General features: G+C 43.9%; 1 protein-coding gene across 4 annotated transcripts in view; it reads left to right on the forward strand.

The window, feature by feature from the left end:
- The window catches only part of LOC141754143 (uncharacterized), a 44,957-nt gene extending 33,051 nt beyond the window's left edge, over positions 1–11,906 (forward strand). Inside the window, exons 1-4 of one of the 4 annotated variants that reach the window (XM_074613302.1) lie at positions 2,412–2,587; positions 2,815–2,929; positions 5,967–7,141; positions 8,914–11,906. In XM_074613302.1, coding sequence (XP_074469403.1) covers positions 6,095–7,141; positions 8,914–9,276 — 1,410 coding nt within the window. In that variant the 5' untranslated portion in view covers positions 2,412–2,587; positions 2,815–2,929; positions 5,967–6,094 and the 3' untranslated portion in view covers positions 9,277–11,906. Of the gene's footprint in view, positions 1–2,411; positions 2,588–2,713; positions 2,930–5,966; positions 7,142–8,913 lie in introns of those variants that run through there. The other 3 variants (XM_074613227.1, XM_074613073.1, XM_074613150.1) reach the window with 3 other exon arrangements.
- Positions 11,907–12,543: the final 637 nt, after the last annotated feature.

The raw sequence follows: 12,543 nt of genomic DNA on the forward strand, positions 1-12,543 counted from the left end.
TTGCTTGTGTTTTTAAAATGAGATGAAAGAGGGAGGCGAGAAAGAAAGCAAGCAAGAAGAAAGTGAGGAGAAACGTATAGAAAGCGAGCGGGCGTGAGTGAGGGGGGTGGGTCATGGTTTATGTTGTCTGCACAACCATGAAAGGCCTTCTTTTTTCTGCAGAAAGTTGGCTTCAGTGCTGCTTTACGTTGACCTTTTGAACACTTTGCTCAAAAGCAATTACTGGCCATTTCAAAGCATTCGTGGGGCTTGGCATCTCGCTCATTCAGGATGACACGGTATTAGTCTTCCCACCGAGGTGAGTAAAACAACATCAGGAAGAATTAGCAACAAGCAGGGCTGGATCTAGCCTTTTTGGTGCCCAAGGTCGTGCAGCCGCTCTACGGTTAAGGCCCAGACACACCAAGCCGAAGGCCGTCCGTTGGACAGTTCGGGGCCGTCGGTGAGCGTCTATCGGCTTAGTTTTTACGGTGTGTCCCGCACTGTCGGCTTTAGTCTACCCATTATTTTTATTTTCATGACTTATTTATTATAATATACATAAACAATTGGTCCCTGATATTGTTGGCTTAAAAGTGTTTAGTCAGTTTCACTACAATTTACGCTTTTATTAAGAAATAAGTTCGGCCAGGCAGATGAAGAAGGGTGAGAAGGAGAGTTACAGGGGTGAAAAGTGTATTTCTTTGTAGGTGGCTCACCTGAGCCCTGTACTACAAAGCGGGATTTGGAGTTAGCGAGGTAACTTCAGGGTTAACTCTGGGTTTTCAGTCCTACGAAGGTGGATCACTTCTTACTGGGGTAGATCGCCATGGTAACTTATGCTGAACACCTAACTTGCTGCAGAACAGGTTATGTTCCAGATAAGAGATCAACTCATATGAAAGCACCGCCTACTGACCGATTAAAGATCTGTACGCAGATCGTATGATAATATTACACAAATAAGAAGAAGTTTAAATCATAATCCAGACTAAAACCAACACAGTTTAAACTGACAAATGCTGGAAGGACAGCTGGCTGTGTGCTTTGGGTGCTTTTTATATTTATTTCTTTACTTGCTCTCAAGTCCCTTTCACACCGCCGGAGTCGAGGACGCAGCTGAAAGAAGGCGGAAATAGTCATACCCGCCACATTGTTGTCAGAGGTCATAATGAAGTGTAATCTACTCATCTATTATATTATGAAAGCTTTTTATATCACTGCCCCGTCTAGACGACTATATCTGACTTTTGAGTATCCCGTTAAATTAATAAATCTGTTAATTTATGCATTCGCACGTCGGCAATTTCTTCTTTTGCCAGCTGTCCTTCCTGCATTTGGCTGCTTCAATTGTGTTAAAATTAGCCTGAATTATGTGTTTAACTCCTTCATATTTGTCTATTATAGTTTGCTTTTCATTTGTAAAATGTGCCCCTCTGCTGACAGTAGAATTGTCCGTGTTTGTGATTGGTCACACGCTGCACACACCGCCCCTTTTTATGTAAACGTGCTCAGCCAGATTGAGAAACCCTGAGTTGATTTACCGAGTTGATAACCAGCGTCGTAGGACCGCTTAGCGGGATCGCAGTTGTTAAAATGAGCCAGATAGCGAGAAGGTACCCCGGGTATGTTGAACTCGCTCCGTAGTACAGGCCTCTGGTGGAGCAGGCGCCCATGTGCTGGCGCTGAGTCCTTGCTGCAGTTTATTTCTTTCTTTCTTTACTAGTTCTTTTGTTACCTCAGTGCAGAAAATGAGAAAGGACACCAACATTTCTGGCTGTGCTCCGGTCATGTGACCGAAACTTGGCGTTCCTACAACAGATTTTACAATGGCGGCGGCGTCACAAACTTTCTCATTTTACAGCTAAACCGTGCACTACAAGATGATTCTGAAAACATTTGAGGAGAGAAATAGGCATTAACGTAACATAATATTGATTCATATTTGATCAGCGCTGCCTAGTTTGACCGTTTGGTCGAAGTTTGCGAGTGATTGAGAGCCGGTTCTCATAGATAGCAGACCTCAGATCAGCTCTTACTGCTTGTTTTCCTCCGGTCTGTGAAATTTTGCAGATGCCGTTAGGAGCACCGGAGGACACAGAGGCACGTGATTTTTTTCAGATTACCTGTTTCATGTACTACTGTCAGAATGTAGTGACCATTTTATAAAAATAACTTTTTTTAATTATATATGCTCCTATCTCGCCTACTTCAGCTTTAAGCCGGCCCTGATAGCAAGTGAAAGCTATTTGCTCTCAGATTGCAGACGTGATGGCAACATTTCTGTTTTGCAATCTCCTTTTTTTTCTTTTCTTTTTTTTTAAAGCTTGTGTGCGTCCACGCTATAGTCTAAAGCAACGGTTTACCCGCCCTCACTCCGCCAGGCAAAGCGCCAAAGCCATCAGGCAGTCATACGCCTACCATCAGCTGAGGAGTTGCACAGCAGTCTCATTTCTAATTATACACCCAACAACGGAGAGTGAAGGAGAGAGTGTGTGGAATATGGAGAGGGGAAGAGGAGAGTGATTACGAATGGGAGAGAGGCTGAGAGTGCTACTCGGCAGCAAACACGGGGTGGACAAGTTCAGATGTGAGAGAGAAAAAGAAAGTAAGAGAGGGAGGGACATCAAATCTGTCTGAGAAAGGTTAACAGGACTGACTGACTGAGTAGAGTGGGAGTGTAAAATGTAAAAGCGAGTAGGAGGGGAGAGAGAGAGAAAAAGAGAGAGAGGAGAGGAGGAGGAGGAGAGAAAGGGAGGAGAGCGTGTCTGATAGACAGTGTGTTGAGTCTGGTTGCTTCATCATTCTGCTCTGTTTTGCCTTTTTCACCTGCAGCCGGGGAGGAGGACACGAGCCAGACAGGTGTGAGTCTGTGAACATGGATGGACGCGTTTTGTGAAGATGGGTCGCACAGAGAGACGCACGCATGGATGGATGGATGGAGGAACATGTAAGTAAGTCTCCAACATGAAGCTTCTCTGATTTATGTAGCATGTTCCTGTCTGTAAATCCACCAAGAGAGTTGTGATACATGCATTAGTTTTTCACTCTGAATGCACGTTTAAGGAACTCTTTTGTGGTTATATTTGGTTGTGTCGCGCTACAGCTCCATAGATAGAAACATCAAGTCACTATATGCAAATAATCCTGTCCCTCAGGGCCAGATTAACACTCTCATGATGACACCAAACACCGCTGTGTAAACATTTCATTTCCATGGATTAGCGACCTGTGGTAATACCTGATCACCTCATAAGGTTATTCAGTCTGGGTGACATCACAGCGTTGGCCTGTTTGGGTCATGATCTGATCTAGAGCTGCACCGATTAATCGGTTGGTTGTCAACTATTAAATGAATTGCTAACTAGTTTGATAATCTGTTTGAGTGATTTTTTTAAGAAAAAAATCTCTGATTCCAGCTTCTTAAATGTGAATATTTTGTGGTTTCTTCACTCCTCTATGACTGTACACTGAATATCTTCGATTTGTGGACAAAACAAAACATTTGAGGACGTCATCTCGGGCTTTGGGAAACCCCTTTTCTGACATTTTATAAACCAAACAATTAATCGAGACAATAATCAACAGATTAATCGACGATGAAAACTGTTAGTTGCAGCCCTAATCTGATCGTACCTGTGTGTCTGCAGAGTAGGCAGCCCACACCTCGAAGCTTTTTTGAATGAATTTACATTTTCACTGCAGGCATTTAGCTGACAAATACTTATCTTGTGTATGTGTCATGGTATACTGCTGAGAGCTCGCACAGGAAAGCCAGTGTGAGGGTGTTGTCTGATCCCACACACACACACACATAATAAAGCACCCGCTCATATCAGACATGCCTGTCGGGCAGAGTGAAAGAGGTCCATTCAGCGGCGTTGCTCAGCTATGATGATGACATAATGCAGGGCATTGAGATGAGCTTTGCATTGACAGGCTGTAAAAAGTCCTGCAATGCTCTTTACTAGCCCGCATCACTTTGTGTCTGCACAGTCTTTGAATAGGTGAGAAACTGTTGTGTGTGTGTGGCCACAAGGTGCTTATATTTAGCCCCCCTCAGTGAACTGACTCACTATTGTGCATGCATGTAAGGAGGATGATGGGGGTTTCACTAGCTTGAGGTGTTGGCGATCGGTCCCATGAGAAAGATGCAGGGTTTAACATCCGGCACACTGAATACACACACTTTCCTTTGTTTTGTAGTGGAAAATGTCACCGTGAGAACTTGATTAAAGCTGCAGACGGTAGAAATGGAGCAAATATGATTTAATGATTTCAAAGTTATTTTTATAAAACACTCATTATATCCTGACAGTAGTGCATGAGACAGGTAATCTGAAAAAAATCATGTGCCTCTGTGTCCTCCGGTGTCCTCTAGTGCTCATAAAGCTGAGTACACACCAACTTGACATCAAAGAAATAGCAGTGATGAAGGCCGACTGTTGAGTCGCCTCACGTCGCCTTTGTCAAAAAGTTGCACTCGAACACACCACAAAGACTACATCCAACGGCCAGCTACCACTCACGTTCTGCGCCTTCGTGAGATGAAATAACTCTCCACACCAGCAGGTAACAGTAGTCTGTATTCGTCATTCAAAACGGGAAACCGGAAGACCGAGGCCTGTGGAGATATTCAAGCCGTTGTTATGATACTTACATGAAACAAAGCAGCGTTTGTCGACCATTTTCACACCACTCTCACTCACCACTTAGCTTCATTCCAGATGTCGTTGTAAAAATATCCGTATATTGGAATGATGCGATTAGATCAAGATGAAAAATGAGAAGAGCATTCTGTGTTTTTCCTCTTGACTGTACTCGTTGGGTTTCTTTCCTCACGTCCGTTTCTCTTCTCGTGTACTGATTGGTTCTAGCTGAACCGCCAATCAGAGTGATTTATCTCCCTATGAGTTTATGAGCAGCTGTCAATCACTCGCGAACTCCGATCTAACGGTCAAACTAGGCAGCGCTGATCAAATATGAATCAATATTCTGTTACTGTAATGTCTATTTCTCGCCTCTAATGTTTTCAGAAACATCTTCTAGTGTACTGTTTAGCTGTAAAATGAGAAAGTTTGTGACACAGCAGCCATGTTGAGATCAGTTGAGGAAATACCAAGCACCGCCCACCAGCCGGAGCAAACTTTCTAATTTTACAGCTAAACAGTACACTACAAGATGTTATTGAAAACATTTGAGGTGAGAAATAGGCATTACAGTAACAGAATATTGATTCGTAGTTGATCAGCGCTGCCTAGTTTGACCATTTGATTGGAGTTCACGAGTGACTGACAGCTGCCTCCGTTGAAGGAACAACCAATAGGAACGCTCTCTCTCTCTGAAATGATCTGTGATTGGCCAAAGTCTCCCATCACGAGCTATATTTTTTAAAGCCTGAAAACAGAGCCATGAGGAGGTGCAGAAGTCTAGTTTTCTCTCAGAACACTTGAATTACAATATGCTGAAAGGTTATTATGGAATTTTTGCCCAATGAGGCCAAAAATATTCTGCCTACTGCTGCTTTAAACAATAATATTAACCTTATGATAAAATGTAACTTCTAACTTTACACCCCCAACGTTTTACTTTGCATTGTTCTCACTACGCATCACAACCACACTGTGCAGTACAGTACATTGTAACCATAGTAACTTTTTTTTTTTTTTTTTTTTTTACGAAGGAGTTGGTAAATGTCCATCAAACTGAGCCCCTTCAGTACAGCAACTGGTGGTTGGAAAGCCTTCTTCCACGCTAATTGTGAGGGTATTGTTGTTGTGTCAAAGGGATATTTGCAGGCAATGATCTCACCAGGTGGCGCATTCAGACGGGAGGAGGAAAGTTCTTTCATTTATCAAGACATTTCTAAAGAGAGAGACAAAGTGACAAAGAAAGAGAGTCTGAGTAGAGTAATGATTTTCTCTGGCGTGACGCCTTGTTTGCGAGGATATTAAGTGCAGTGATATTTGTTTCTTCTACTTTTTCAGATCGTGACGACCTTGGACCTAACTATCCGCAACGCTTGCCAAGAGACTGGAGTCTGTGATCGCAACACCTCCTCAGCTTCTGCAGGAGGGCATGAAGTGCAAGCGCGAGTGACAGGCAGCGTGAGCCAATGAGCTTCACGGCGGACCCGGCTCTAGTCCCAGACCGGGACAGACTCCCGCTCAAAAAGAGGGACCAAAGGCTGAGCTCACCGCCGCCGCCGCAGCAGCAGCAGTGTGATGCTGCGACATTCAAGGCGCCCTACCCTTACAAGAGCCATGGGGAATTTAAGACGAAGCACACGGGCCCTTTCCAGCCCGTTCCGAGACGGGTTCCTGCGCTGTACCAGCCCTGGATGCAGACTCACTCATCCACCAGGTCCAAACCTCACGACCTCTCTGCGTTCAGGGATCATCATGGCTGGGCGGAGTGGAGAGATTTCAACCCCCTGCACCCCGGATGGGCCTTTTCCCACCACTATCAGCACCACCTGTCTGGCACACCTGCGCTCCACCTGGGCCACCCGCACCACCCCTCCAGGTTCAGCCCCGTCTCCCTGGTTACTGAGGGTTTCCAAAGGGTGGGTGGAGGGTACGGCTGGGAGCAGCTCAAGACATTAAGGGACAAGAGTTTTATCGCAGAGAGGCAGAGCAACGGGAGGAATAAAGGGCCATATGTGAGGAGAAGAGACAGAAAAGTTGAGTATTTTCCCAGGGTTGAAAAAAGTCCTCCATCACTGAGCACATGCCTACCTCACTCTCCACACGAGGACCTGCAATACGATGCGTCGCACAAATCAGCAAAGGTTGCCAAACATCCCGCTTCCTTCATAAGAGTTTCCCCCGACGAAATCTCAAGCAACACCTCCACGAAGGAGGACGCGTCAAGATCTTCTGCTCTCCCCTCCTCTGAGCAGGCTTCTTCTTCTTCCTCCTCTTCCTCTCCGAACCGTTTCCCCTGGCTGCTCCCTCACTTCGTGGCCGGCTCTCTGATCGAGCTCAGAGACGGGCGGCTGAGGAGGGTGGAACACCTGCAGACGGAGGACTTCCTGCTGGGATCACAGGCCTGTCCAGACCTGCGCCTGAGCTGCTGCACGGTGCAGAACATCTCACCTTCAGCATCCTCCTCCTCCACGATCTCGCGACTCCTCATCCTGCTTCACGACCAGCAGTCCCAGGTAAGAGAAAATCAATTTGTAGTATTCACTATTCACAACAGACCCTTTACATGCATTCCTTTTCTTACGTGGTATGTCTTCCAAATGTTGCATTCAGGTCAGATGGGAGATGCTGTACAATCTTTGACATTTGAAATTTAAATACCAGAAAGTTAAATACCAAGATGTTTCTACTGCATCCGGTCGCGTTTTGCAGTATGCAAGCCAGCATGCTTTTCTGGCTATTCTGACCCACAATCCTCTGCGCAGCGGATCTATGAGCAAGAGGGTCAAAGTTCAAGGTGCAATTTTATGACGAAGTAGTAGGTCCCAATTGTTTGCATACTTTCTGACACTGGTGCCCCCAGTCAACTATACACCTGTAAAGTTTCGTGACTGCATCTTGTACGTTTGTGACGCCGTCGTGTTGACAAAATCTGTCCACAGACAGATATAGAAACACCTGGCAAAGTACTCAAAACCACCTCTGTGTAGGGCTGTAAATCACCAGTTTCATCACAGTACGATATTATATTGATTCTTTGGACAATGATATAATATTTGTTGATATGACAAAGTCTGACACGAAACAATTTCAATTTGGTTCAATTCCTGAGGCCTGCCATCGATATGAGACGATATCATAAGCCCATTCAACACAATCAGTTACATTTATATCACCTCACAAAAAGCAACTAAAATATGATTTGACAGTTTTATTACTGAGCTCTTCCAGACATTTAAACAATCTTTTCTTTTTACTAAAAAGAAATGTGAAATGAAGTGTGAAATTCAAAATAAAGGCATGTCTTAAAGATGATATGTATTGATATTTTTACTTTGCATCGATGATTTTGGATTGTTGATAATTCAAATTGATATATCGATCCAGAGAAATGTATCGTTGCAGCCCTACTTCTGTGGTAGTTCCCCGCTACAGTCGGTGTCCCCAGGATGACACAATGACACGATGACACACATACAGACTCACAAAGTGAAAACAATACTAAACACACGCTGACGCAGCTGGTAATTACCCAAATAACTATTGACATTTCATTTCACTATGGCAGGACCTTTAACCTAACGTTGTGTTTGGCATGTTGTAAAATGATATCAACCTTTCAGTTATATGTCAGGGTTATCGGTTTTAAAGGAGGTCAGAGCGCCGTTAGCTTCTGTACTGTGACGTACTCCCCAGTGAAACTGAATATTTGAGCTGTGTACAGTTACAAGAGGGATTTAAATCAATCATTCGCATTTGATTGGACCGCTATAAAGTGGGCGGGCTTAGAGTTTAGCTCGATACGGAGCTACAGAGGACTGTGGCGCCACACAAACACCTCCCTTGTTGCTAAAAGTTGCAGATTGATTGATGGATAGATGTCCCGATATTATTGGTTGAAGTTGGTCGGTACTAGCTTACGTCAGCACGCGTCATATTTTGTTTTACAGGAAGAAAAGATGATTGGATCTGATTCAAATTAGATTTATAAATTTGGATTTGATATAAAAATACAAAGAAATTTATTTTATTTTTTTTTAATTTGTATGTGTTGTTAAAAAGGTGCACAGTATGACCGGGGATGTGATCTAAAACGGTTTAATAGTAATTTTTTAAATTGAAATAAATATCTTATTAGTACAACTCTGCACTTATTAAAGGAAACAAATGTTTCAGATTAAGTACATAAAATAAATTCTCCAAACTGGAGCAGTAGCACCCCCTGGTGAACGAGTGTGTAAACTGCATCTCTGTGTCTAATCTCCCCGGTAACCTCCTCCTCCTCCAGGAGTTGGTGGACGTCTACGTGGAGTACCCGTTCTTTGTGCGTGGGAGGGGCTGGTCTTCCTGCAGCCCTCAGAGGACCGCCCGTCTCTGTGGACTGCACTGCCGCCAGCTCAGTGTGGGGGACATCTGCCTGGCTCTCACCCCTATCACAGCCCCCCAGCCTCCACTGTCAGCCTCCCTGGAGCCAAAAACCTCACCCAGTGAGTCAGAGAGGGGGTGTGAGTCCCTGAAGGCACCACAACCCCGGCTTCCCCCAGAGGGGCCAGAGCGGCTGGCAGGGGGGCAGAAGAAGGAGGCAGAGGCGGTCCGCAGGAGACACTATTCGGCCCCTGAGCTGAGAGGTCCAGGGACTAACTGCATGTAGGGAGGACGGTTGCTGTTTTAAGGAGAGGAAGCATGTCGATCTCTTTTAAGCTCTGCTATATTCAGCCTATATTTGCTGTCTTTCTACCTCCTATCTCTGTGCTTGACTGTCGTTTCTTAATTGTATCTTAAGGAGTAAAAGCTAAAGAGGAAGAATAAGAAACTCTCAGGAAGGACAACTTATATTAGCATATTAGTCAGGGTAAGTTAGGGATCAAACACCGACTGTGTGAGTTGAGTTACTTGATCTATGATAACACAGAATTCAGATCTTACCATGTGAGAGAACTCAGGCTATGTAACACATCTTTGTGAGAGAACCAAAGCTGTTTCAGTGACGGTGAATTTGAGAAAGATCCTGTAGGCTCAAAGAATATTGTTTTGGTTTTATGGCGTGTTTCAAAGTGTTCATATTATTTCAAGCAGTTCTGACTAAATCAGCCCACGTTCCTTGAAAAGCACAGAAGAATACTCCCTCAGGTCCTTCGCTGCTGATCATATCGTTCACAGTTCTATCTCCTCCGCCTAATATTACGTAAGACCTCTTTATGATCATTAATGAAAGCTTTCATTCCAAATTACTGCATATCCTTAATGCCAGAAACATTGACAATCAACGCCACTTCTGATTGCGTCAGCAGGATTAAGTTTTACGCTTCTACCTCTATTTTCTATTTAAGGTGACAGATGCATAATATAATGTGTGTTTTTAACGGTGTGGGCTGTGTTGTGATACGCTACGTTGGAAGCTCTCCGCTTCTCGGTGAATGTCAGCGTGAATGCCTATATTTGCCTGGTTGTTACAGTATATAGCTGCTTTGCTTTTTGTACCGACGCTCCTTTTTAAATGTCCGTCCTCGTTGTGGAGAGTGGAGACGCTTGTGCCATTCAGAGTACTTTAAAAGCACAATCTGTGATTGGTGTGCGGCGCCATATGTCAGCACTGCAATGTGATTTCCTCCTGAGTATACATTTCGACAAAACAATTAAATTGTACACGATGGAAATGTAGACCAAGTGGACTCAACTATGATGTCACAGCAGACAAGGCGCTGTACACATGAAAAGGTGTATGAATGACACGATAATGCCCAAGGCATTTAGCGTGCAATAAGAAGGTTCTTTCTTGCTTTTGGTGTGTCATTGGTACGCCACGTAGTCTGGACCTGTACTGAGAGTAAAAATGCTATGAGTAGAGTTTGGGTCGTGTCTAGAAAGTAACACGCAAATTGCGAAACTAGGCAGGTTAGGCATTGACTTCGAATGGTAAAGGTTAGGATAGGTCGTCGGACAGCGAGCGCCGTGAGAGTTTTTGCAAGTTTTCGCAATTGGAGGGCTACCTTCTAGACGTGACCTAGAGTTAGTGACGTAGAATAAAAAGCGAGAAAGACCACTTATGGCGGGCGGGAGAGGAGGCGCACAGGCGCAGTTTGTGTTGGTTCAGGGTGCTCACTGAACTCCCTAGAAATGCATCTATATTCTTTTTTATAATAACCTAGAACTAATAGTTTATTGTAATGATGAATAATGTCGACCTTGTGTCTTCATATTGACAGAATAATGTGGTATTTTTATTTACTTATAGCCTAATAACATCAGACACTCTCTGTCCACGCACCGTCAAATATGCACTTATTTTACGCCATGTAAACAAACCACGTACCTGTCAGCTGTTTGGTCAAGATCAGACAAGAGACGTAACCACTTAAAAGATGGGTGGGTAGTACTTGCTCTCTTTTTAAACAGAAAACAGGTTTTATACTGCGATATTTACTGAAAATGATACAATACAGCAAACAGTAGTCTAAGTAAACTTTCAGGTTCCTGGTGATCTCACTCCAGCCAGCTGTCACCTTATTTTAGTGTTTGTAGTGAAATGTAGTGATAACTCTTCATTTCAATTTCACCAATCAGCCGTTCCTTGTCCGTTTGAATAAGGAATAAATATAAACTGGGCATCTGATAAAAGTTCACCTCAAAACATCGTGCTGCGCTTCGTCGCTCGCGGACAGTTAGTTCATTCCAATAGAAAACAGTGCAGTCAAACTGATTTTGCCACCTATGCTTGCTCGCGTCACATTCTGTTTGGAGGGTGTAATATGTAGACTACACGCATCCCAATACATTAGACCTCTCTGCGTTGTACACATTACATTCCCTCTAGATTTTTTTTGTGAACCCCCAACCTTAAAGTTCAAACTGCGCCTATGAGTCCAACAAACACAGGACTTTCAAGAGACAGATGTTGGAGACCGATGTTTTGTAAGTTACGCTAGTGACGTGTTTTTCATACTTATGTTAAGTTGTTTCGTACGTATTCTACTTAGTTTGCGTTCTTATTTTAAGCCCAACCATGACAAAAGTGAGTGGTTTTGTTGCCTCAACCTCTTGCCTCTTCCATGGCGTACAAATGACACACCAAAAGCCTAAAATGCGTCCTCATGACATGCGGCGTGTCCTTGTAATGTTGTGCTATTCATACGCCTTCCCGTGAGACCGGGTTGTGTACACACAGATTGGGTCTTAACTTTGTGAAACAGTTTTCTCACTGTTATAATAAATGTCTGTAAAGTTTTCTGCATATTTCTTTCATATAAATCTCATAAATCACTAACAAAACATGAATTTACTAGCCAAAGGTGCGTTGAAAGCCACTGTAAGGAGGCCAAATGAGGTAAAAACACACACCTGCTTCTTGTTTTATAGTTTCCATTTATTCAACTACTTTAATCTGACAAAATAAAATTACAGCTTTCTCTTTGCCCACCTGCAGCTCAGGTTTGACCTCAGGAGGCAGCTGCAGTCGAGGCGACGGTGCACGCCCCGATGTCCGTCTCACCAAGATGAATCACTGACATCTTGCCTCTCACAGGCCTGGTGATCAAACTGTGCGTCTGCACCAGGATGTTCAACAGGCAGGCCTTTCAGTCCCACACTGTTATTAACAGTCTCGACTGCCAGTCTTCACTGAGCTCCTCTACATCAGCTGCCAGATGTCTCACACCTGACCCGGTCCAAGTGGCCGTCTGAACCACCAGATCAACGCCGGTGAGTTTTTTTTTCTCATCATTAAGTTCATCCAGCTGTTCCAAAAGAAAAGGAACAGGAAGATGGAGCTTTTAAAGTCTCATAAGTTGTGAAATAAGTTACCAAATGCACATTTCCACCCAGGAAATATTTTATATTCTGATGGTCAATGCTTGAATTCAAATGCAGCTCGATGTGTGTTGCACATTAGGGAAAATAGTAACTGAATGTTTTGTTTGAG

The sequence above is a fragment of the Sebastes fasciatus genome, chromosome 1 (genome assembly GCF_043250625.1).
Source record: "Sebastes fasciatus isolate fSebFas1 chromosome 1, fSebFas1.pri, whole genome shotgun sequence".
NCBI classification, from domain to species: Eukaryota; Metazoa; Chordata; class Actinopteri; order Perciformes; family Sebastidae; genus Sebastes; species Sebastes fasciatus.